The following is a 27,766-nucleotide window of genomic DNA, read 5'->3' on the forward strand; positions in this document are numbered from 1 at the left end:
GGGGACTTTACCATTAATCAAACAGGTGTTAAATATGCTTCTCAATATGTAGCAAGATGTTTGTCTAGTAAATTCTACTGCTTTGTACCGCCTGCTTAAAGGCTGTTAACACTCAACACATAACAAGGACACACACACACAGTCTGTAAAGTTTGGATTATCTGACATGCAATGACCCTCATTTATTTATCATTTATTTCTTTATCCTTTGCAATTCTTGCATAGTTAATGAAAGTGTCCGTGGTTTTGTAAAGCGTTAACATATAAAAATCTTTTGTACTGTCCTGAGCATCCCAGCACAGACCCTGTGCATTAAAACAGCCCTGGGATATCTGTGGATTGAGTTTGAACTTTTTCCGCTGCTTCGGTGTGGATGCGCATGAACGGCTGCAGATGTGTCACACACTCGGCATGTGATATATGCTTAACACTCACAACGTTTCTCTCGTCTGAGATGTTTGTGATGAGCTTACTTCTAAACTGTTTGGACGAATTAAGGTGCATGAATTAGAGATGTCAGTACTGTGGAAAAAAATGCACTTCTCTCTCATTATTTACAGCACTGACACTTATGTTCAGATGCTAAGACAAAAGTTGAATGTTTAAGTACACAATGCAAAAATCCACAAAATGAGATCCTGCATGATTTACCATTTAACTGCAAAATAATCACAGCATGGTAAAAAAAAAATACTATTTTAAATGACATGCTAGTGTGATGGATCATGCATTAATGTTAATTAAACAAAAGAAAAGGAGAATATCACCCCCTGCTCTTGACTGAATTACTTTAGTAATTATACATGCATATGGTAAATATGATATCCTAATTTTTATTTGAAAAATGCATTGTGTGTGTGTGTGTCTGTGTGTACATATATACACTATAATTATTTTTTTATGTAAAAAAATATTTTCCATACAAGGAAATTTCATAGTTCATTGTATAACTGCCATAAATACGGTTCATATGACTCACACAGTGTAAGTTCAAGTTTTTTTCCCAACACTAAATCTTTTGTTTCACAGACGAGGGTGACGTCATTGTTTCTCCAGCAACTCTTTATCACACACTATATTATAAGATTATTGTATAACAGTGTTTGGTACATTCTGTAGGACATTAAAGATCTGTGATGAAGAGGATTCATTTCTATTACTAACCTGCTCAAGCTGTTTTTCTGCTAAATATTGGTATTGTGATAAAAAAAAAAAGTTTGCTTTGTTTGTACGCCTGTATATTTCTGTTTATACATCAATATGGCAATAAAACAACAACAATAATTATTATAATAATTATTGTTAATAATTATAATATCAGTTTACTGTAAAACATAATTATTGTAATTACTAAATTTAATTTAATAAAACAAATTAAGAAATATTGCCATTGAAAAGTAATTAGGAAAAATAAAAAAATAATAATTAGAGCTGTCAAGTAATAACATTTCTTAACCAAATAAACTACATGATGTGTAAATTAATTAATCTACTTAATCATACATCAGTTTTCAAAAGATCATTTCAAGTCATTATTGTGTTAGACAAGAAAAGCACTGAATAGACATTCAGCTTTAGAAAAAAAAAGATTGATTCAACATTGCATGAATCTTTTGAGTATTGAAATACAAAATAAGGTTAAAAAACATAGAAAGAAACTATACCCCTGTAGAACACTAAAATGTGTAAATGAACCTAAATGCATTGATCATATTAATGCATTCTTTTTTTTATTATAATAAATCACACCAATTTAACATGTTAAACTGGCATCCCTAATAATAATCATTTTATTTTACAACTGTAAAATTATAATACCAATGTTGCAATACCAATGTTTTAATTTCTTCATTTTCAAATGTTAAACTATCAAACTTTTTTGACAGAAAACAGAACAAGTCTTTAAAACTTCTTTTAAAATGCATGTTAATTGCACTAAGCCATAAAGTGATTTTATCTCAATTAATCATGCAGCCATAATAAGGATTCTCATAAATCCACATGCAATTTGATACAGTACAGAATTTTCTTTCAATGCATTTCACTTCATTGATCCAAACCTATTCCAGGACCAGATTTTCCAAGTAATTATTTTCAGACTGTATTACATAGCAATGCGTTTGGCTGACTCTGACACAATTTTCTCTCCCAGAATGCAGTGCGTGACCACTTTCATGCCCATGTTAGGCTGTTTTAGGCTGCAGAAAGGTAGAAAATACATCTAAAAATGGCAAGCTCTCCACCTCTACTGAGATGACGGCATCCAATAAATCAATTAAGCCTCTATCAATCAAATAAAGTGCAGTAGAGAGCTAATTAGAATGCATGACGCTGACTGGAAATGATTTCTAGCATGGAGAAGAAAATAAAGTGATAAACCTAAATATAGACACCATACTTACCATTTCATAGACACCAAATGAATGAATGAATGAGTCAATCAATCAAATTAAAATAGCAAAAAATAGATTTTTCTCCAGGAGTAAACAGAATTATTAAGCAGCTGGAACCAAAATCATGAAAGCAAGGCATAAAATAAAAAATAAAATAAAATAAAAAAATTACACAATAACAAAATAATAATACAATTAAATAAAATTAAAAAATAAATAAATAAAATAAATATAATTAAATAAAAAAAATGAAATATTAAATAATAAAATTAAATTAAATTAAATAAAAAAGAAAAAATAAACTAAAATAAACAACAAAATAATAATAAAATTAAATAAAAAATAAATTAAATTAAATAAAAAATGAAATAATAAATAAATTAAAAAATTAAAAATAAAATAATAATAAATAAAAAATAATAATAAATAAAAATAATCAATAAACAGAACTCGAACCAAAGCCATTAAACGAATGTCCTGCAGCTGAACTGTAAAAATAATGATACAAACTGCACAAGCACGAAGGAGATCAACAAGAAGTCTTTTAATAAGATAAATCCAAGAGACCAGGGCATGGAAACCAACTTAACATTGACAGAGAATGGACCAAGACTAAGGGAAAACTGAGGACCTGAAGCATGAACCAAACAAAGGGAACTAATGAGATGACTAACAGACAACAGGTGAACTGAATGATGTAATCAGGCAACTCAGGAAAACTAGGTCACAATGGAGAGAACAGAAAACAAGGCTTACATATAACAGTCCCAACAGATGACCTGTAAAAACCCATGGTGAGAATGAGTACTCTGATTGGCTGTTCAGCAGTTTCTGAACCAAATCACCTACCCTGACAGCAGAGCGGTGACATAAGAGGTGATCTCGGGCTCGTTCATCTCCTGTCCTAAAGACCTAATCGTCCAGACGAGATGGAGTCCTGTGGCAGTGTGTTAGTGTGTCAGAGGACGGCTGTAATAATGAGAAACCTGCAGTGCTGTGGCCCACATCACAAACACACACCGGAAATAAACAACCACAAGCACAGCAGGGGTCTGTGACAAAGTGCCAAATCTCAAGAAAACATGCCATAGTGTATTTTAGAGGTGCGTGAGGAAGAACAACACAGAGGGGACCGAAGCGTATTTTAGGGTACTTTTACACTACAGCGTTTGGTGTAGAAACGATTTTGACGTCAGAGAACACTTTTTTTTAGTTTATGTGAAAGTGCTTTTTTGGAGCACGCCGATTATCTTGGATAACTTAAACGTGTTGCTGATGTCACTTGCATGAGTCTAATACTCTTTAAGCTTTTTAAGCACAAGTGAATCACACTGTATGAAGTCATTTATCCACCACGAAGATCGAATTATACAGTAACATGCTAAAAAAAAAAGGTTTGGTAAAGAAATATTGCACACAGTTAATAATTTAATTAAATATTATTCCCATTAAAACAGCTGTTGTATATTTTCTAACCATATGTAAAATCTTTTTTAAAACAAGTTATGACAGACACTGTTTAAATGATTATCTAGCAGTAAAAGCCTCAAAACACTTGATTTCATGGAGGGCCTACAGTAGATGCACAAAAGAAAGCACAATAATCCTAATAATGTGAAATGATTGTAATCAGGTGGTTATGTGATGACCTGCCTAGGCCTCGCTGCGTGTTTTCTGTGCAAACAGTGAACATCACGCAGAAGTGAATGCTAAGCTCGGGCAGGATCTGTGTGAGATGGAAAGGTCAGGTTAAAGGAGAGGACATCTCGATCCCCTTCACACACACACACACACACACACACACACACACACACAACACTACCAAACAGCCTGCTCCTTCAGCGTGGAGCAGGAATATAAACCCGTGCATCCATGTTTGTCCACATAAGCAAAATCTCTCGCACATTAGGTTCAGCTGTGCTCTACTGCAGCTCATTTAGAGCTTGTGTCTTAGGACTGCATGATAAATTGAAATGTAATCACAATCACAATTAGACAGAAACTGCGATTGTCATGCGTATCTTTCAGTGAAGCACGGTTCTGTGATCAGTAGTGAATCTCCATCCGAAGGCCAGAGGGTGCTCTGAAACAGCACTGCTTCGATTTTATCCACTGTAATTCCTTTAAAAGGAACCCTAATGTTTGCTTGAGAGCACATGAAGGCCGTAACTAAAAAAAAAAAAAAATGGCCACAACTTCAGAGACTACAGGCTGTAAGTGGTGTGCACTTATAATGCAGCATGAAAGCAGGGAAAGTGCTAAAAACGGAAGGAAAAAAATAAGTGGAGATGTGTGTTGGTGGTAATGCTTTGGTAAACTCATCACCCATTGAAAGCTCATTCAGTGCTGCACTTAAGTGTGACTGCAAGGGAGAGTGTGCTTGTTTGTGCATAAATTTAGCAAATATGCATCCATAGACACATCCCTGCTAAACTGCCTCAGAATTCAACTCTAAAGCTACACAACAGATCCAAGATCAGTTCACTGGTTCAGTACAAGCTATGCTAAAACCATTTACATTTAAACATTTAGCAAATGCTTTTATCCAAAGACTTACAAATGAGGACAACGGAAGCCATCAGAATCAACAAAAGAGCAATGATATGCAAGGGCTATGAGAAGTCTCAGTTAGCCTAACGCAGAACATGTAACAAGGTTTTTTTTTTATTATTTTATTATATAATAAATAAAAAGAAAACAGATAGAATAGAAAAATATTAGAGAAGCAAATGTTAGTTGTTTACAGAAAACAAGCAGTTAGTAAATTAATAGCGTGCAAGTCTAAAAGTGACACTTTTTTTAAAGAATAGAATTAGATTAAAGAATGCTAGATTTAGAGGGTCAAATACAGATGGAAGAGATGTGTTTTTAGCCAATTCTTGAAGAAGCTGCTGGGATTGAGTTGAGGAGGTCATTCCACCAGGAGGAAAGTTAATGTAAAAGTCTGTGAAAGTGATTTTGTGCTTCTTTGGGATGGCACTATAATGCGCCATTCACTTGCAGAACACAAGCTTCTAGAGGCACATAAGTCTGAAGTAATGAATTAAGGTAAATGGGTGGAGAGCCAGTGGTAGTTTTGTAGGCAAACATCAATGCCTTGAATTTTATGCGAGTAGCTATTGGTAGCCAGTGCAAACTGATGTGTATTCTTTTCGGCTCATTAAAAATTAATCTTGCTGCCGTGTTCTGGATTAATTGTAAAGGTTTGATATAGTTGGCTGGAAGACCTGCCAAGAGAGCATTGCAATAGTCCAGCCTGGACAGAACAAGAGCTTGAACAAGGAGTTGTGCAGCATGTTCCCAAAGAAAGGGCTTGATCTTCTTGATGTTGAATAAAGCAAATCTGCAGGATCGGACAGTTTTAGCAATATAGAAAGTCAGCTTATCAATAATTATAACTTCAAGGCTTCTGTCTGTTTTTGAAGGAGTTATGGTTGATGTGCCTAACTTGATGGTGAAATCGTGATGAAACAATGGGTTTGCTGGAATCACAAGCAGTTCTGGCTTGGCAAGGTTGAGTTGAAGGTGATGGTCCATCATCCAGCAAGAAATGTCTGTTAGACAAGCTGAGATGCGAATAGCTACCGTCGGTTCGTCAGGATGGAATGAGAGGTAGAGTTGAGTGTCATCAGCATAACAGTGATAAGAAAAGCCATGTTTCTGAATGACAGAACCTAATGATGCCATGTAGACAGAGAAGAGAAGTGGTCCAAGAACTGAGCCCTGAGGCACCCCAGAAGTTAGATGTTGGTCACCTCACCTCTCCAAGATACTTTGAAGGACTCAAAGGTAAGACTCAAACCACTGGAGTGCGGGTCCTGAGTTGCCGTGTCAAAAATTAAAAGAAGAAAATTCTGTGTCAAAAGCAGCAGGCAGATCCAGTGAGATAAGTACTGAAGATTTGGATTCCGCTCTTGCCAGTCTTAGAGCTTCAACAACTGAGAGCAAGGCAGTCTCAGTTGAATGTCCACTTCTGAAGCCAGATTGGTTGCTGTCAAGGATGTTGTTATGTGTTAGAAATGTAGAGACTTGGTTGAACACAGCTCGTTCAAGTGTTTTTGCAATGAAAGGAAGAAGGGAAACTGGTCTGTAGTTCTCTAAAATAGATGGGTTGAGGGTGGGTTTCTTAAGTAGTGGAGTTATACGAGCCTGTCTAAATGATGAGGGAAAAACACCAGTGTGGAGGGATGTGTTGATGATGGGAGTAGTGTTGTCACGGTACCAAAATTTCAGTATTCGGTAACGATACCAGTGAAAATCCACGGTTCTCGGTACCAATTTCTGTACCAAAGCAAAACACAAAAATATGCTAATTAAAAAAAAAAACTTTTTAGCACTAAAAATAAAACCAATGCCATTCTTTATACTTATTTACAATTGTGTTTAAAGTTTTTCTACAAGTTATATAATTATGAAAAACAGTAAACAAGTTTCACCCAAATTTAATTTGTCTTTTAATTTATGAAATTTAAACATTTTATTTCTGGTAAATAAAGGGGATTTTCTATTAAAATTAAAACATGTAAGAAATATTGTGATTTATTTCTTTAAAAAATAAAGTTTTATAAATTTTTTCAACAGTAGTAGCAGTATCACATACATTTTACTAAATAATAGTAATATTTCTAGCACAATGCCTTTTATGTAAAAAATTAACTTTTAGGCCTAATGAATGCATATTTGTCATTTTAACTGAACTTTTTGGTCATTGATGGTTTCTGTAAAAAAAAATAGTAATAGATCATATTAATTATTATTAAAAGATAATACTGCTACTAATTCTGCTATCATACTAATGTATATACAATGCACTATGAATTGATGAGCTGCTGGGTTCATGAATATTAATCACGTTGTCTGCGTTCGTTCAAACTGATTTGCTGAAATCAAAACAGGGACGGTAAGAGATCAGCGCCAGCCAATGAAATTGCCATTTGCGCATTAGCTCCGCCCACTACCGGAGAAACCGTTATGTCTTCTGCTTGTTCGAAAATGAATATGAATAATTCTAAATGAACTCCATTATTTTTACAGGAGAAGACAACAAAGAATAGTTTACAGATAGCGTGTCGATTCAGCGTGGTAAGACTCTCGCTCTCGCTCTCTTTTGCATGTGTGAGAAACTGAAAAGATCGCTTGATGGAGAGAGAATTCTGAAGCTCAGATTCTGAAATTAATGCAAGCGTCATGCGCTTCAGTCTATGTAGTAAACAAACCCGCACGTCTCTGCCATTCATTAATTCACACAGAGACGCGCAGAACACGGATTCATATTTCAAACAACTTTTGCGGCTTAACATTTACAGATACTGGTCCATATGGAGATTTGATTTGATTAATTTATGCTAACTTTGACAAATTCCATGACTGTCCATATTAAAATGTAAGTTTCATTTTCATGACTTGATTTTGAGATTCCATCCTCATTTTCTGCTTCGAGGAAATCATAGCGCTGAACCGGTTTTGAACGGGACCTCGGTACTACCGGTACTTAAAGAAACCTGGTACCGTCACATTTAAAAATTTTTAGTACCGACTTGGTACCGAAGTACCGGGTCTTTTGACAACAGATGTGAGTGAGTGTAGGTATAACTGCAGGAGAAATGACTTGAAGGAGATGAGATGGAATAGGATCAACCGGGCAAGAAGTAGGATGATTAGAATCAAATCAAAAGCATTTGTGACAATTACCAACAAACAAATAAATAAATAAATAAAGTTACACTTACTGTAAATAGATTTTTTGGAGGATTTAAAAGCAGAAATGTGACACTTATTTTTATAAAAGCACTTACATTTATTCACTTATCAAAATGAGTCTTAATTGAGCTGCAAAGCCAATTAATTGAGCTCAATAGAATAGGACAGCAATAATTCCAAAAGATACCTTTTTCAAAAATGTTTCTTGTTTAAAATTCCATATTTAATGAAGATTAGGTCTACCTATTTTAAAATTTGCTTTATTATTATTATTATTTGATATATATATATATATATATATATATATATATATGAAATAATAATAATTATCTAATTATTCGATAAATAAAAATGATATTCGAAATTCTCAAAAAAATAAAATAAAATAAAAAGTTCACAATAAAACCTAATTCGGTCACTTTCTGTGATTCTCCACGGCATATTTGAAGATGTGTGCAAGCAAAAAATAATTAATGAATGAATAAGGGGCCGTTCACATATCGCACCTAAAAACGCGTGGAAAACGCTAGGCGCGTCGCTTTCTCTTTCTCCAAAGCACTCGGGCAGAAGCGCTCCTGAGCTAAGCAGCAATGACGCACTCTCTCCATGAAGACGCGGAAATTTCAGCAAAGGATAAATGGATTTGCAGCACTAAAAATCGCTTTCAGTAGCTCTGCTACTAAATTTATTTCAAAATGGCAATCCATATACAGCTATGATCAGCTGTTCCTTCATCTTAGCTGAGCTTTTAACGTTGTTACAGGAAAGGATGAAGCTGAATGTTTAGTTCTTGTCACATGACCCGCGGTGCGCTTGCGGCATTCTGAAAAGTTGAGATGTTTATATATATATATTCAATTATATTGTAATCATGATTATTTATCAAGATTATGAGTGGGCCATATGACCAAAACTTGATATGACTGTTTTATTTAAAGATGACAATTAATATTTGATATAGTGATATTTATGTGATACTTAATATTTGATATCGTTATGTCAAATACAAATTTCCAGTAAGGTTTCGATACCATCTACATTGTAGAGACCAGTGAAATTTCAATACTACAGCAGAGTAATAGGTAACTATTAGTAACAAACGAACAAATAAACAAAAAGTAATCCACAATTATTGAAAATAATTAATCTGACAGTAATAAAAAGCAAAGGACAAATACAATAGAAAAAAAGATTCAAATAAAACAAACTTTGCTTTACGGTTCTTTTATGGAAGTCGCAAGCAATTAACAGCCTACTACAATAATGAATAATAAAATGTAAAACCAGCATCGTCTTCACTGTAAGAATTAAACTTCTTTGCATCTAATTTAAGTTGCAAAAGTCCCTCGAGCAGTGTGTGATTTTGAATTTGTTTTTTGATTATATTAAGCACACAGTTGCAGCAGGAATAGCCCGCTGTTGCTTTAAGAGCCGCACAGATCCAATTTACAGTTACACATATATTTTAATTCTCAACTGTTCATTTATTCCGTTCATTTATTGCATGAAGGTGTACATTAATAATCACTAAGCGCCGCATTTTAACACATCTGTGCATGTATTTGACTGTTTAGGCGCGAACCTTGAGCTAAAAGATGACTTTACATGTCCGTGTTGTGCTCCGTCTCGAAGCACATACACAGAAATCCAACTAAGAAACAGCGCCTGTTCTCTTAAGCACTTTTAAAAACATGTATAAAGCTAATTAAATTTAATAAATCAAGCATATCCCATTTTGCAAAAGTCACGTTACACGATTTTACTGATTTGCATGTTAAAATGCGAAAGCGCACCACTCGAAAGAGGTGCAATAATTGTTTCTCGATTATTGTATTTTCATAATAGTTGGAGGCCGAAATCGAAATCTGTACATAATAATAGTATTTTGTATTGGGAAGCTTTGTGTGTTTGTGATTTCAGTTACATTATTCCACCATTAGATGGTGACAAGTTTTTTATGAGTGACTAAGCAGTAAAGACGTTTATATTGAAAGAGACTGAAACGCTGTTGTAAACAAGGAAGTAATTTTTAGTTTCAACAACAACTTGTAAGTTGCGCAGTCAACGTAAATCACCATCGTGCATACGGCAGAATCACAGCGTGCTAATATCACACTGCTACTCATGTGATATTGTGTTTATACAAAAAGTCAGCGTCACGAGTATGTAAATACATGGTCAATAGAAATTACAGTCATTTAAGGCAATCACTTTTATCCCAAAAGTGCCATCAATTGAGATTAACTTGCACTGAACCTGGAATATTCCTTTGAAGGTTTCCACTTGTTCCAGTTTACCATGAGAGGATAACTAGGTCATGCTAACCAGCACAAACCTACCCACTTGTCCAACATCAATCTCAACCAGATCCCAGATCTGATTTTGAAAACAACAGCAGGACCTGAACGCAGGCTGACAACAAAACATCAGGAAGTGAGCACATCCGTAAAGCTGATGCACCTGGGAACGGGACAATGACGCCACACTGAGAGACGGATTCTGATCATCAGCAGCTTAAAGATTAGGCGAGTCCCATGTTCCTACCAGACAATGGCATACAGATCTGAATTATCCACATTCACAGCCCAGCTCAGCATGAAGCATGACTCATATTCACAGATAATAAACTCACTTCACAGATACAGTGAACCAGAGGAAGGGAAATCTCTCACATATGATGCATTATGGGACGTGATGAAAATATACCCAAAAATATCTAATCGTAAAGTGCTTGAAGTGTGAATTATCAATAGAAATGTGCAAGATCATGTTCCAATGTAGCTAAATGGATTACTCTGTGTTAACATTACAGCAAATTACAGTATAAAATGCTTTTAAAGACCTCATTGAGTCATCATTATCATTAGAGTTCAATGATCTGATTAAACAACTGGTAACATTTTACAATAAGGTCATCCTTAAAAATATTCTTGTTTGCCGTAACCCGACCGACCCTGTCAATTTAGCACCGACTCAATTTTTATTTATTTTTTTGCTTTTAGTCCGACCGACTTGCCGATTGTATATTTGCGTTAAGACCGACCAATTATTTTTTTTACTCTTCAAACAACTAATACAAATGCAATAAAATACTATTAATTATATTTAAGTAAGTATTGTAAATATATAAATTGCCTTGGCCTACATACAAATGAAGGCTATCTTCTTTAATTAAAAAAAAAAACCCTTGACGTCATCTGTATTCACACGAATGTCACACTGTGTCCTGTGCGTTCTCTTCGTCTCATACTCTCACTCACTGTCAGAGTCAGCGGTTTGCGCTTGGTAATGATGGCTGCGGCTGCAGTAAACTAAATGTTCGCGGTCAGTGTTCAAAGTCATATGGGTTCGGGCACCATAATACATCTAAAAAAATCATTAAAACAGCTCGACACCGCTTTAACTTGGCACGAAGTTCTGGAAAAACTGTGCCCAGATCTTTTCCCATCCCTTCTCCTCTCTATCCAAAACCATGACCGTGTCGACTGTCACTTTATGTTCGAAAATCTATTGCACGAATCAACCAACACAAGTTTCGAAAACGAAAATAAGAAAATGATTTTAACGACCTTCTCTCGGAGCGCGTCCAGGTTTAGGGGAAGTCGTGGCCTAATGGTTAGAGAGTCGGACTCCCAATCGAAAGGTTGTGAGTTCGAGTCCCGGGCCGGCAGGAATTGTGGGTGGGGGGAGTGCATGTACAGTTCTCTCTCCACCTTCAATACCACGACTTAGGTGCCCTTGAGCAAGGCATCGAACCCCCAACTGCTCCCCGGGCGCCGCAGCATAAATGGCTGCCCACTGCTCTGGGTGTGTGTTCACAGTGTGTGTGTGTGTGTTCACTGCTCTGTGTGTGTGCATTTCGGATGGGTTAAATGCAGAGCACAAATTCTGAGTATGGGTCACCATACTTGGCTGAATGTCACTTCACTTTTTTTTTTCTTTTTTTTTCTTTTTTTGAACAGGCGTCACACAGCAACTGCAGCTTCGGACAAACACGCATAACAGCAAATAATACTTCTGCACAATGTTTCTCTTTTTACAACAGAAATGTGAATTCTGCTGGTATTCAGTCTCATACAGTTTCGGGCTTGAATCGCCTAGGGCTGTCAAAATAGCTGAAAAACTAAATTCAAATGTTTTACTTAAATATGATCAAAATTCGAATTGTATTAGAATTTTAAATGCATAATTTCAGTTAGGGTGAAGAAAAGCTTCTGCTTCTCTTCCGTGGCTCAAGATAGCGCATCGAGCAAAATATTACTGCATGTTTATTCAAAGCATTAGAATACATGACTGTGAAAAAAAACATTTAAAATAATGTTTATGAACCAATTATTATTAATTAAGTTGCTTAAAGAACTATAAACAAAACAGCATCATGTATGCATGCATTGTTAAATAAATAAAAAGGGAGGTAAACCAGTCACACAGGATACATTTTTTCATTTAAAAACATGAGATGCAGTGGAATGGGGAACAAAAACCCAACATAAAGTCTCGAGATATTTTTAGAAAATTAAATTAATACACATTTTAAATGTCTTTCTAAACATGCGGCTCCAACGGTGTCTAACGGTGTCCCTCTAGAAAATGCGCGAAATATTCATTCTGTGTGAACGGCTTGGTTTCAGTTTTCATGTAAACAAGATCTTCTCCACATTGATTTTTAAAAAAAAAATTTTTAAGTGGCTTCAACTGGATAGGCTAACATAACCTTCTAATGCAATGGCACATATATTGTCATCGCATCTCGTGCGCGTACACGAGGTGAAAGATGAGAAAGCAGATACTGCGTGTCGAGCTCGTCCGCCTTTGAAAGTTGTGTAGACACAGCTGTGCGCGCGGCCAGATGGAATGGAACACGGACTGTGAAGCTCATAAGGCAGCTTCCTTAATGCACACCTAAAATTCATATGCGCATTCGAATGTGGATTTTTATTTTAAATTCGACGAATATTTGAAAAAAAACAATTTTGACAGCCTAAGAAAATCGCTTATGCGATTTTTGTTGTTGTTGTTGAAATTTAATCGTAAACACAGCCATGTTTGAAACCTGCAGTAAATGTTTTGCATTATGGCAGTCCACTCTGCTTATTGTTTTTCGAAAATGTTGCGCTCCTGTTTGTCATTGTGGACGTAACTTCACGACAATAAATCATCAGAAATATTGGTCTTTACCAATATATTGAACTTTTACATTCCTCCTGTCTGTTGTCCGTGGATTTACCTATATTTCGTGTTATTTGCCGTATAAAACTGTAGACATGCAAAATCGATTTTACAATCGATTCAATGAACACTCGTCACTCAAATCAAACAGGATTTTTTTTCACAAAAGTGACAACCCAAGAAAGCAAAGTAAACGTTCTCTCATTTGTAGGTTGCAGATACGTAGCGGTGGATGCAAGTAAAACAGTACCTCATTTTTATCTCACCTGAAATTCATGCAATAAACATGTTTTTGACAAAGATTTAAATTTGTTTGTGGTCTATATAGCCTCGTCAAAATGAGGTTTGCAATGATGCGACCGAAGGCACGGGTTGAAGACCCAGTCAGTGACGTCACGATATGCTAATTTGTTTAAATTCATACCGACGTCATCACATCACAAAAATTTACTTTTTTTTTTACATTGAAACTTGAAAAAAAAAAAAAATAGACCGACCTACCGACCCTTTTTTTTTTTTTTAATTACTGTTACTGCAAACCAAAATATTTTTAAGGATGGCCTAAGGTCCAATTTGTTTAATGCATTACATAACATCAAATAACAATACAGTATTTATTAATCTTTTTAAGGTTGGTTAATAAAAATAGTTCATTATCAGTTCATATGAGCTCAGGTCAATTAAATAACTTGGTGATGCTTTATAGTTACGTCCCATTTGTTAAAATAAGTTAATGCATTAAATTAAATGAAATAATAATAAGCAATATAAATTAATATTCATAAAAAAAAAACACATTCATGGTAGTTCACAGCATGTCGCCTTAATGTTAACAGATGCAACTTTTGATGTAAAAATGTATTAGTTAATATTGAAATAAACATTATGCTGTAAAAGTATTGTTCATTATTGTTTTGCGTTTATTAGTGTAAGAACAAAAAATGAGTGTACAATCTATGTAGAATGAGTTTTCTCTCACAGAATTACTAGTAGATTTCACAATTACAAAAAAAAAAACAAGTTACGAAGTAACTGTGGGAAAAATCCAATTGCCTTTAATTGTAAAACATATGCGTAATCGTTTTATTTACAAATTTATTCACATTTTTTATAGTGTTATATTAACAAAAAACAAAACTCTATTGTAATGTTTTACAAATAATAGTACTTTTTTTTAAGTAGTGTTAACAAATGAAACCTTATCGTAGAGTGGTAACAATAACATAAACAGATCTGGTAAGTTAACTGAAATTAATAAATGCTTCAGAAGCATTTTTTCATCGTTAGTTTAAGTAAATTATTGCTAACAAATGGAACCTTTTTATAAACTTATAACATTTACTTGAACAAATTCAATTAAAAACTTATTTCTCTCTCTTCTGGAAAAACTTTCTAAAACTGTTGATGACTCATCCTGCACTAGATTTGCAGCCAATCAAATGCTCTGTTAAATGAGAAAGCCCCTCCCACCCACAATCCCACCAATTATCAAGCAGCAAATCCTGGTTGATTGCTGTGATGTAACCCATGTAACTCATGCTTCAGAAGAAAATGCATTAACACAGGAAAGAAATCTGGATATCAAATGATTTCATGCAGTTCTTCCGTTTAGGGTTGTGCATTAATATAAATGTTCTTAATTAACTAGTCGGTAGCTTGTCTGAATGACTAGTCTGTGTTAAGTAATTATGTCCACCGGCCCACCTATCAGATGTGTTTCTCAGGGATATATGCAGTGAAAACTCATAATCGAGCAGCTTTGCAACATCGCTCTTCCCAGGCCGGTGCTTTTCTGTTTCAAACACGAGCAATGAGCAGAAACATTCAGCATTCTCAATGGTTTGCAAATGTTTTTAAAATCGAGACTGCAGGAGGACGGCAGAAATCAGAGTAGTGTTTACGAATGTTATACAAGAAAGAGCTGCTCACGTAACCGCATCACATGAGCCAGCAAGAAACACACAGATCATGGAAGGCTTCACAAACACAAGCCTTAAAGTTGAAGAGATGCAGATAAAGTGACTCACCACATTCCAGAAGAACGGATTGAAGATGATGGCGATCACAGCCACGCAGAACCGGGGCTCCGTCAGGTCTGCCAACACGGACATGTCCATCTGAGGACAGAAAGAGACGACAAAACACAACAGAAGTGTGTAAGCTCTCTCGTGCATGCTATTTCAGGTAAAACACAGAACATGCATGCAACATGCAACTCCTCAGAAGAAAAAAAAAACACGTCACCTTTAGGTGAAATCTGCCCTTTTGCCATGACATATTCAGTTTTAAAATTTTATTTTAATGATTCAAGGGAGATTTAATTTAGTTTTTAATAAGATTTTCTCATTATTTTACCCCCATATGATGCCTTATAATAGTTTATCAAATTGTACAGGGGTGACCACTGTATTTATGCTATTTCATGTACTATCAAAAAAATAATTTGCATTTTCATTCAGTCTGTCTGCTGTTTTTGTTCAGACCAAATATATATGTGCTGCCACTGAAAAGTTTGGGATCAGTAAGATGCTTTGTAAAGAACTTTATTCTGCTCATTAAGGCTGCATTTACCTGATTAAAAGCAGAGAAAAAAAAACAGTAATACTGTGAAATACTATTTTATAATTTAAATATATAATATAATTTATTTCTGTGATGCTCCGCTGTATTTTCAGCATCATTCCTCCTGTCTTCAGTGTCACATGATCTTCAGAAATCAGTATAATATGATGATTTACTGCTCAAGAAACATTTCTGATTATTATCAGTGTGGAAAACACTTGTGCTGCTGAATATTTTTTGAAAAATGTATTAATAAATAATTCCCCCATTGGCTTAGTTGCCTATGCACATCAATTGACATGATTGAAAATAGAGCATCAGAGAAATTACACACAAGTGACAGAGAAGCTAAAGTTGCATATTGCAGCTTTAAAGCTGATCCTCCATTATTACTGATCATATGAACGTCTGATCATGTCAAGTTCAATAAAACTGCAACAAGGCCCTATTTTTGATGTGGTCACATGACTGTTCAAATAAATGCAGTTTAAACCAGTTAATTAGACACATACCATTTTATCCTCTGGGGATTCTAGTATTATGCAACAAACTGTGATTTATTGGCGCCACTGAGTACAACAGGACATTAGAAAGAAACAAAGCAGCCTTTAAAACACTTACTGTTTGAGGCTCTTTGTTTGTGGAAAGGGGACTGGTTTTGCCCTCAGCGCTCTACACTTCTTAGTCTTACTAACACATATTAGATAGACCCACATCACAGAAGCCCACTGACTGCGTTTACATGCACAAAAAAATTCTGATTACGAAAGAGTAATGAAAGACATTAACCTGACTGCCATAACCAGGTTAAGCCTATTCTGATTTCTTGAGATCTGGCAGATTCCTGCTCCAACTTTCACCTGTTTGGAAGTTTCTAGAGATCCTGAAGAGCTGGTTCAGGTGTGTTTAAATGAGGTTAGGATTTATTCATGCAACATGAATATCTGTGAATATGCAAACAAATGTAATTCTGGGTTGTTACCTTTAAAAGACATTAAATTAAACATCATGCTGTACATCTTGCTGAATTTTGCTCTTTTATTTAAAATAGTTACTTAATCATACAGACAATATTTGTCTCTGAAAAGTTTGTTTCTTTCTGTCTTTATTTGCATGTTTTTGTTTTGTGATCAACGAAAACATTAAGCCACTTTTTAAACATTCACTTTTTTATATTTAAACAAAATAATAATAATAAAATGCACAAAGATTTAAAAAAATTTTTTTAAGAATTTCTGCCTTTTAAAGTTTTTTAATCTTCTAAAGATTATCATATATCATAATTATTCCACATAAAAATACATTTACATTCACGTATATGTATACATACAGTACACACACAGAGAGAGAGATTGCACACAGACACATAACAAAAGTGAAATAATAAATTAACTATGTTTGAAATGCATTTGTAATATTTTATATTCATTATCATTACTATTCGTGATTGGACATGGTAGTTATTAATTATTATGATTATATCCAGGCATAAAAATGAACCTAGGCTCTGCAAGCACTCCAGATCCGAATGCATTTCAAATATAATCTGTGCAAGCCTTCAGTTTAGATTAATTAACTTCCTCAACAGCTCCTTATATTGTAGATGATCATATTGCAATTAGTCAGTAAAGCCGATGACAGCACGTGCAACATCAGCGCTCACGTGCATGCAATGTAAATATTCCACAATAACAATTGTGCAAACAAGTGCATTGAAAAATACTACGACACAATAACGATGGGGATTAAATGAGCACTGTCTTGCACACGCATGAGCAGAGAGGCGCACTAAAGGCTGCTCTTCCTGACCTGACTGTAATCCACGTTATTCAAGCCTCCACAGCAATCCAGCGAGTCTGCGCTCATGAAATGACCGTGTTTCAAACACACAGTCTACTCTCTTTCAGCAGCATGTCACCAGCATGTACTGTAAACAACTCACACCTTTATAGCCGTGAATTCTGAGGAACTTGCCAAAGTTACCAACACAGCGGACATGACAGTTTACCTTCGACCTGCTTAAGTCGCATGGCACTGTGGGAAATGGAGTTTCTACCGGTCATTAAAACCCTGGACTATCACTCTTCTTCTGTAGGGATTTTTATTTTATTGTATTTTTGGTTTTGTTTTATGACTGTTTATTAGTTTACTCGCAAGGCAACACTGTATTAATATTCCTCATGCTGAATTCGTATTGGACCTTTTTTGTTACTGGTCTTCTTTGTTTTCTTGTAGCCTATTTATTTGCATAATGAATTGTAATTATTCTTGTACACTCTGGGCTCAGAATCTGTTTATCTCTTAATAAATTGAAAGCACACATATACGGAACGTGTTTTAATGGGAAAAAAAAGGCTTTTGTGCAATGTCTTATAATACTGAATCAGTTAATATTATGATGTAATGCCTGTTTGTTTATTTAGCATTAATTAATCCATGTCCCTTTTTTTGTTTAGTTTTATTTATTGTTGTTGTTTTTCTATTGTATACATTTGAATCTTTTTAATGCTATTAACTCATAAACTAAAAATGCTCAGAAACTGCTTTTGTGTCTTATTTCATGTATTATTTTTACACAAGTGTCCGTCACTTATTTTAATATGACCCATGTTTTTCTGAAAAGCAAAATTTATTAATCTGACTTCTATATTCTTATATTATGCAAAACCAGTATAACTGTAAATATAATACTGATCTTAAAACTAATATGGGAAATAAATGAATAAATAAACATTTTTGTTTTTTTCCCTAAATTTATGTAACTGCCCAGATATTTAGTTTGTTTGTGTTTTTTTTTCATATATGTTCACTTTGTATATTTGTTGATCTTATTAATTATTTTATTTATTTTTAACTGTACAACATTGCTTTATATTTGACTGTGACTGAACAAAGTACAACAGCAAAAAAAAAAAAATTCTTTTTTATATACACTTTTAAATTATCTTCTAGAATGAAACAACATATTTCAAAAGACCCATTCACTTCTTTGCAAATCATATAACATTATTTATTTATGTCTATAAACAACATAACTTTGCATGCTGTGGTGAGAAATTTCTGTAAAGGCTCAAACATTAGAGCTACAAATTGTCTGGTTTAACACCTGCTGTATTTCAAGTGAATTAGCTGTTATAATTTGTGTTGGCTTTATTTTGTGAAGTGGGTTATGTGAGCAGAAGTCAGGGCAGAGTCATTATGATCCAGTACGTGAGTCACTGCTGATGCTCCAGAGCGGCTCACAGGGATGTGGGTTTGAGTCCAGTGTGCGTCACGGCCCTCTGTCCTGCTTTCCCGTCCTTCTACTCTTTTATAAACCTGAAACCTGTTCAGACTCAGTATCTAAGATAGACATGAAGAAGTGTCTGTATATTTGGATGATTTTATTTCAAAACATATTGCACTAATTGCACAAGAATTAAATATTATTATCCAGTGTTATCCAGAAAAAAAGGTACAAATGCTGTCACTGTGGTGGTACCTTTTCAAAAGTTACACCTTTGTGCCTTATTTATGCCTAAACGGTGCATATGAATTGCTTAAATGTACTTGTTAGCACCTGAAGTCTACATATTGGTACCAGCTTTTGTACTTTTTTTATAAGTCAGATCATAGTGCTGTGTTCGACTCCATAGATCATGACATACTCAAAGATTGATTACAAAACTATACAGGTATTCAAGGGCAGGCTTTAAGATGGTTTAGATCCTACCTGTCTGATCGCTACCATTTTGACTTTTAAAATAGTGAATCATCTCAATTGAATCTAGTAAAGTATGGAGTGCCTCAAGGATCTGTCCTAAGCCCTCTGCTATTTTCAGTATACATGTTGCCCCTTGATAATATTATTAGAAAATACAGGATTCGTTTCCACTGTTATGCTGATGATACTCAACTATATATCTCCACGAGACCAGATGAAACTTCTCAATTATCTAAGCTAACAGAGTGTGTTAAAAATGTAAAAGATTGGATGACCAATAATTTTCTCCTATATATATATATTCCTTATTGGACCAAAAAACAGTACACAGAATCTCTTGGGTTACAATCTGCAACTAGACGGATGTACTGTTACTTCCTCTACAGTCAGAAATCTGGGTGTTATATTAGACAGCAACTTGTCTTTTGAAAATCATATTTCCAATGTTACAAAAACCGCATTCTTCCATCTTAGAAACATTGCCAAGCTACGAAACATGTTATCTGTTTCTGATGCAGAAAAGCTAGTTCATGCATTCATGACCTGTAGACTGGACTATTGTAATGCACTTCTAGGTGGCTGTCCTGCATCTTCAATAAACAAGCTACAGGTCGTCCAAAATGCAGCAGCTAGAGTCCTTACTACGTCAAGAAAATATGATCATATTACCCCAATTTTACAGTCTCTGCACTGGCTACCTATTAAGTTCCGTATCAGTTACAAATTATTATTAATTACCTATAAGGCCCTAAATGGTTTAGCTCCTGCGTACCTAACTAGTCTTCTACCACGTTACAATCCATCACGCACCCTAAGGTCACAAAACGCTGGACTTTTGGTAGTTCCTACGATAGCAAAGTCCACTAAAGGAGGTAGAGCTTTTTCACATTTGGCTCCCAAACTCTGGAATAGCCTTCCTGATAATGTTTGGGGTTCAGACACACTCTTTCTGTTTAAATCTAGATTAAAAACACATCTCTTTCGTCACGCATTCAAATAATGCATCTCTTAACCTTGTACTTCAGATACATTTGATCAAATGCAGATTTTCATTCTTTTGCTTGGGTTGAACATATAATTTTTTGCTTAGTTGGAACAGCTGCTATGCAAATTTTTCTCTATTACCTTCTCTATTTCTGCCACATGATTGACATCCCATGGTAGGAATTACACAAGCTTCAGTCTGGATCCCAACACTTACAAAGATCAGAGATGACTGAAAATCTGAGAAGAGATGATGCCAACCCCTCAGACAACATACAAAACTACCAACACGCTGCAACTTAAGAAAACACATGCAAATTGAAAAAACACCAGCAAACGAAGAAAACATCTTAATCAGTTTGACAACACAAGTGTTGCAAATCATCACAACACATGCAAATTAAGAAACAATTAATGAAGAATTGCAAATTTGTTTTCATTAACCTTGAAATCATATTTAGCTGAGGATATTAAAGTTAGCCATCATAAGTAACGTTTTACATTTAATCATGTAATTATTCAGCGTATTTAGGCTAATAATATCCTAAAGATAAAGGAATCATGCAATCGGGGTGTTTAAAAAAAAAAACCTCACCTTTCAGTTCACCAACAACTCCACTGACCAGTAGCCACTGCACGATAAGCAAATCCCATTGTATCCGACACTTTTCGGGGTCTCCTTGAAACATTTCCATTGTGGTCAGTGCTATTTGCAGCGCGTTTGTTAATTTGCATGTGTTGTGAGGATATGCAACACTGTTGTCAAACTGATGAAGATGTTTTTTCAATGTGCATGTGTTTTCTTAAATTGCAGCGCGTTGAGCTCTCTCGGCCACCATAACTTTGTGATCTTGCACCAAATTGTGTCTCTCTAGCATACGGATCCTCAAAGAGGCCAAAACATAAACATACAGTGCACCTTGATCAATGAATTGAATATAGATAGAAAAATAACATACCAAGTCATTTCTTCTGGGAATATTGAGGGGTCGGTGAAAAGCAATACATTTTTTGAGCTTTTCACATATAAAAAAACATCAACACATAGTTTGAACTGAAAACTGAAAATGAATGCATTGCAGCAGTGTAGCATGGTGTCAATCTAAAAGAAAACAGGAAAGGGGTCCTGATGTGTCCAGATGCACCAAAATCAGTCATTTCATCAGAGCTGAGCAGCCCATTCAGAGGCAATCAGTGCAGGTGCTGGCTGCTACAGTACACATGAAAGCTCTATTTCGGGGAGCGTTAGCTGGTCTGAGGGGTTTCTAGAGCTCCATGAGTCCAATAAGAGCCCAGTTCAGCGAGGAGAGAGTCTCATCAGGCTGTGAGACCCTGAGCTGCCCGCTGGGACCCGAGAAAAAATTATGACAAAAGCCTTTCAGTTTACTTGCATTGTCCTGCCAGTGCAGGGTGGTTATTTTTGGAGGAATTGTGAACTGTTGGTTATTAAAATTGGAGAATGCTATAAACAGGCCCACTTTTACATTTCAGTCAAGTCTTGTGATATGGTTAACAGGACTGACTTTGAATCAAGCTGCTTTGAAAGAGTAGACTGTCAGTATCAGTGATGCTTGGTCTCATTGTGTAATTGTAAACATAACTTATGTTGTTAATAAGACATAATTGTATGCTGGTGACAGTGGTTTGTTTATTGATATACTTCAAACGGACTAAGAATTAAATATCTTTTTTCATTTTTGTGTGAACTATGCCTAAAAGGAAATGTTTTGATTTAATGTTCAGATTTCAAATTGAATCATTTTATGACATGATATGATATGTTTAGAGTCTATACAGTAACAGTCAAAAAATAATTATTACGATTTTTTTATGTTTTCAAAAGAAGCCTGTTCTGCTCACTAAGGCTGCATTTATGGGGTCAAAAATATAGTAAAGATTGTGAAATATTATTACAGTTTAAAATAACAGTTTTCTATATAAATATGTTAAAATGTAATTTATTGCTGTGATCAAAGCAGTTTTTAACATTTACAATAACAAGTCAAGGATAGTGAATGCTGTAAAGTTAGTTACTCAGCTTTCATGTCTTTCTTTAAATTTAGTTTTAGTTCATCTTTTCTTAAGTTTAAACTACTTCCTTGTTTCAGTTTGAATGCATGGTGGAACAAATGTCTGATTCAAGATAAGAGCTTCTGCACAAGACAAGCGACTGCTTTAGAGATATTTCTATCTATTATTTATTCCAGAAAGTGCTAATCTAGTTTTGTTTGTGAACACCCTTAGGTACGTCCAGCTCATTGTGTCTGTCCTTGATAATGCATCGGACAGTCTAAAACAGAAAGACAAGTCCTGACTTTTGATTAAGCATAAAAAATGTTTCTGTACATCTCCATACTGACCACAGCATGATCTATTTACTGTAGTCATACAGTCCCACTGCACAGAAATGAATCATGCAAGCCTCTGTAATCCATCGTTAAACAAAAAACATTGGTCAGTTTTGAGACTTGGGTCTTTTTGGCTTTTTTCTTTTTTCTTTCTCAGACTAGTGGAAGTAAAACATCCAAAACACACTTTTAATAGTATAGTTCAACACCAAAATTTGCAGTTAATCACATCATATTTTTCCATCAGTAGTAAAGTAAAGTAAAGATTTTTAGCTGACACAGTGCTCCTTGGTGATTCATTAAATACATGTCAGAAGCCGTGTGTCTTAGCGAGTAAAAAAAAGCAAATCAAGGGATGCACAATGAATCCCTGTGGCTCCTGGTTTTATTGTGGTCTTATGAAGTGAAATGATCAGTCTGTGCAAGAAACTCAACATTATTTACAACATCATCACCTGTAGTCCAGAGCCTCATACAAATGGGAAAAACAGATTCGTTTCCATGAACGGATTCATTTGGAAAGTTCATTTTAATGAACTGGTTCAGTTTGTTTACAAAATCAGACAATGACGTCACATATATGCAATTATATGATTAAAGTACCAAATAATGATGCGAAACGTGGATGTTTTATACACAATTTATATATTCAGTAAATAAACTAGTCTAAAAGACTGGACTTAAAAAGTTTATATCAGATATAAGATTCAGATACATTCAGATGGGAGTTTTCCCAGCATATCTCACATGGATTTTGGAGTCACACTTGTTTCAAAATATCTTGCACATAAAGACTTACAAGCTGCCGTATTATTTTTGTCTATTGCCTGGAGGTACAAATGCAATAAGATACTGTTGTGTTTTATAAAGAGCAACGAGCTGAAGTGACACACACACACACACACACACACACACACACACACACACTGTCAACGTAACATCATTAGGACACAAATAAACTATCATCATTGTGTACCTAGGAAACCATTCCTGTACGCTGTGTTACCAAACAATGTGCCAAAAAACTATACGTGTTCAAAAAACCCTCCAGGGAACTCTTTTTTTTGGTTTTGCATCACACATGGAGTAGCAGGGAAGGATCGCCGAGTTCAAACCTTGCCGGACTGGAATATTTCTCTGTACGGATCCAATTACTTCTCACTGATCGGTCCAATGGGATCCGGCTCTCTAACAACTGTGATGCAGTTGGCACAGTGTGTGTGTCGCTATCAGCTGAATATACAGAGTAAGATGAGAGTGTGTTTCTGAGCCGTGTGTGAATCATCAGCCACAGGTGGCACGACTTACATGAGATACGAGCTGAGCCCAAACTGTTATTATCTCGCTGTCTGTGAGAGTCGCTTATGTTGTGTCTGATTCTCAGTTTTTACAGACTTCAGGCTTCATAGCTGTAATTTTGCAGAGGGCAAATGTATCCAGGTAGCAGGACGAGATAAGACAGACGAGACGTGACAGAGAAGAGAAATTATTCTGGTCCTGGAAAAGTGAAGTAGGTCTACTTGCACTTTTTTAAGATATTGGCTCATCAAAAAAAAAAAAAACATGCCTGTGCATGGTGACATTTCTGTTGAATGATATTTTGTTGTTTCTTGCATGTTTTGCGACACTATTAAAAATAAATGTTCAGAGAGTGGCGTAAAAAACAAGTTCAGTTTTATCTGAAACTGATGAATGTGAATCTAAAAAGCACTTAAAGCTCTATCGTGTTTGAAAATAACGTCAATTCACCGAACACTAAAGCGATGACAAAAACAAACACATTTGCTGAAGCAACCTGCAAAGTGTCTAAGCGCTTATATCATGACTCATGTTTAACAGACTCGTATCCGAGTGCTTCACATTATAAGCACCATGCACCGGGTGTGCCACCTAGCAAATTTACTTCATCAGAAAAGCAAAACTGGTTATGAGATGCAAATGTCAAAATGTCATGCACCATGGTAAAATTGTTTTGAGCGCATAACATAGTATTATTTGACAATGAGTTTTTATTAATTGATACTGTGACACAGTAATCGTAATCTATGCAAAAAGAAATAAAGATTGTTGGTGTTTTACTGCCACTAGTGTTTATTTCAGCTGGAAACTGCAGTGAATTGTATTTATAGATATTTTTGGAATTTTGCATAAAAGCTTCTTTTTTTTTTCTCAAGTGAACCTAGGTTGCACAAATGACAGAAGCTTGTTAAAAAAAAAAAATACATAAATAAAAAGTGAATTGCAGTTTAGTTGTCTCATAAATTGAAAAAAATAATATAAAATCTGAATTGGGAGAAAAAAAATCAAAATTATGAACTGTGTCATATATAAAGTTTATATCTTGTAGTTCTGACTTTAAAGTACATCTTACAATTTTGCAAAAATGTAAATTTGAGAAATAAAATTAGAAATGCAAACTAAACAGTGTGTATTGAGAGAAAAAAAACATGTTGGAAGCTTCCATTAAAGATGCACATCACACACAGTTATTGAAATATGAATTCTTAAACAAGACTGCATGCTGTTTTATCAATATAACACAGTAGTAAATGAAAATGTGTGTTTATAACGGATAATCCCATCCACCATCTTAGATTTACTTTTTAATTGAGGATGTTGTGCATTCTTGGTTAGTTTCCCTCTATGAGAGGTACGTGCAGGATTGCATTAAATCAAAGGACGGTATCTTAAAAGTCTGCATTTTTTTGGGAATGCCTACATAGACAGCTACTGTGTTTTAGTACAGAGACAGACTGATGAAGATGTAGCCCTTCTGTTTTCATTCACTCTCTTCTAAGTGCAGCGTTTTCTCTTGTTTAGCTCATTCTACGCTATACTCTCTGATTCAAGGTTGCTGTGGAAATGATGAGCGGTTCTGCCATGGTTACAGGGAAGAACGCAAGCTGCTATCCTTAGGCATAACTAACGTCAGCGGCATTGCTGCCTCTTTATGAGATAGGACCATAACACATTTATAACCACCACACATTAATAAAGAACTATGGGGATATTGCACAAATGCACAAATCTGCTCTTTGTAAATGCATGCTAATTTTCAGGTGGTGAGAAGTGGAGTGTTTTTTTCACACACATTATTTAATCAAGTATAATCAAACTTCAAAAGCTTTCAGTAGCTCCTTTGCGACCATTATGCATAAGTTTTCAAGCATGTTCCACGCCAACTTTAAATTACAATATGCATGTATATAGGCTTATTAGAAGCTGATGTGCACAAACATAACACACACTCACAAAGAAATTGAACAAAAATCAATCAAGATGTCCTGACAAAAGCCTATGAAAACAGATAAGGTTAGTTTTGTGTTATGAGATCAATAACTTCTTTTTTGATGGTTTTTCACAAAAATATCGTGCAGCACAAGTGTTTTCAGCATTGATAATAATCAGAAATGTTTCTTGAGCAGTAAATCATCATATGAGAATGATTTCTGAAGATCATGTGACACTGAAGACTGATGCTGAAAATTCAGCATTGCATCTCAGGAATAAATTATATTTAAAGTATTTAAAAATTGAAAACCATTATTTTAAATTGCAATAATATTTCACAATATTACTCTTATTTTCCGTGAGTTTGATTAAATAAATGCAGCCTCGATGAACAGAAAAGACTTCTTAAAAACAAAAATAATAATAATTCTTACTGATCCCAAAGTATAACCGCAGTACATTTCATGCTATGTTATTTTTTCATATCTAATAGTTCTCTAAACATGCTTCTGATGCTCTAAAAAAGGCCACAGGAAAAAGCACCCCATTTGTGTTTCTGCTGTCCATTTTCTGTCATCTCTCTGGATCACAGTGTGCATATTTTCTTCCATTCTGTTCAACAACACCAGATAAATCAATGGGGAAGGAACTTTACCTGTCTCAAAGAAAGGAGGAAGACAAAGAAAACATTAGCAACTATAAAAAGCATTGTTTCAACATCCTCCAGATCTGACGTCACACATACTTCTGTTCTGTTTTTAGCACAGCGCTATTTGAAAAAAATAAAATCAAAGTGAAAATGTTTGCGAGGGACATTCAAAATGAGCATTTTGACCAATGCAACATCTGACATTGTATTAGATATTGATTTCATTTAGTCCATGGAGTCTAACTCTGAGGAAAATGCTAATGGATGAATGCGTTTTAAAAAACAACTAAAATTAATAATTTGTCTTCTCAAGACATTAACTGATGGACTACAGCAGTCTGTGTTACTTGTGGATTATTGTGATGTTTTTATCAGCTGTTTGGACTCTCATTCTGACGGCACCCATTCACTGCAGAGCAAGTGATGCAATGCTACATTTCTACAAATCTGATGAAGAAACAAAACTCATCTAGATCTATTCCTTTAACTCATTTCAAAACAATGTACTGTATTGTAATGAGAAATGTTTCATGCTTGTTTGTAATTCTCATGGACACTTCCAGTGCCAATATGCGTCAGTATATCAACTTTTTACACAGGCATTGATTATCTATTCTACATCATACTAATCAGCTTCTGGATCAGATTTTGTATATCTATTCATAACAGCTGCCTATGTATTATACTTGCTTTTTTGAGAACAGGAGTGCTATTACTTTTCCATGTGATCAAATGTTCACCCGGTTCAATGATAAAACTAGTGTAAAATTGAACCATATGTATGGCTTAAAATATCAAATCATTGTGTTCTTCAGTAAAGGTCAGAAGAGGTTGACGTCCACAAATACACACTTATTTCCCAAACATCAACAAACCTTCATACTCATTTTAACAGGCAGTTATTTAGGTCAGTTTGCTCCAATATTCAGTGACTGCACAAGTGGAGGTCCTAAAAATATCTGCAGAAATGAGTCGGATTCAGTGGTTTGTGTCAGGGATCGATTGCTCAGCATATTTGATGATCTTC

General features: G+C 35.0%; 1 protein-coding gene across 2 annotated transcripts in view; it reads right to left on the reverse strand.

Annotated features, from left to right (window-relative positions):
* pemt (phosphatidylethanolamine N-methyltransferase) overlaps window positions 1-17,844 on the reverse strand; it is a 66,552-nt gene extending 48,708 nt beyond the window's left edge. The window contains exons 1-2 of one of the 2 annotated variants that reach the window (XM_059531659.1): window positions 17,769-17,844; window positions 15,290-15,379 (exon numbers count right to left, since the gene is read on the reverse strand). In XM_059531659.1, the coding sequence (XP_059387642.1) occupies window positions 15,290-15,379; window positions 17,769-17,822 (144 nt within the window). In that variant the 5' untranslated portion in view covers window positions 17,823-17,844. Of the gene's footprint in view, window positions 1-15,289; window positions 15,380-17,633 lie in introns of both variants that reach the window. The other variant, XM_059531658.1, reaches the window with a different exon arrangement.
* Window positions 17,845-27,766: the final 9,922 nt, after the last annotated feature.

This window comes from Carassius carassius, chromosome 40, assembly GCF_963082965.1.
Source record: "Carassius carassius chromosome 40, fCarCar2.1, whole genome shotgun sequence".
Classification (NCBI taxonomy): Eukaryota; Metazoa; Chordata; class Actinopteri; order Cypriniformes; family Cyprinidae; genus Carassius; species Carassius carassius.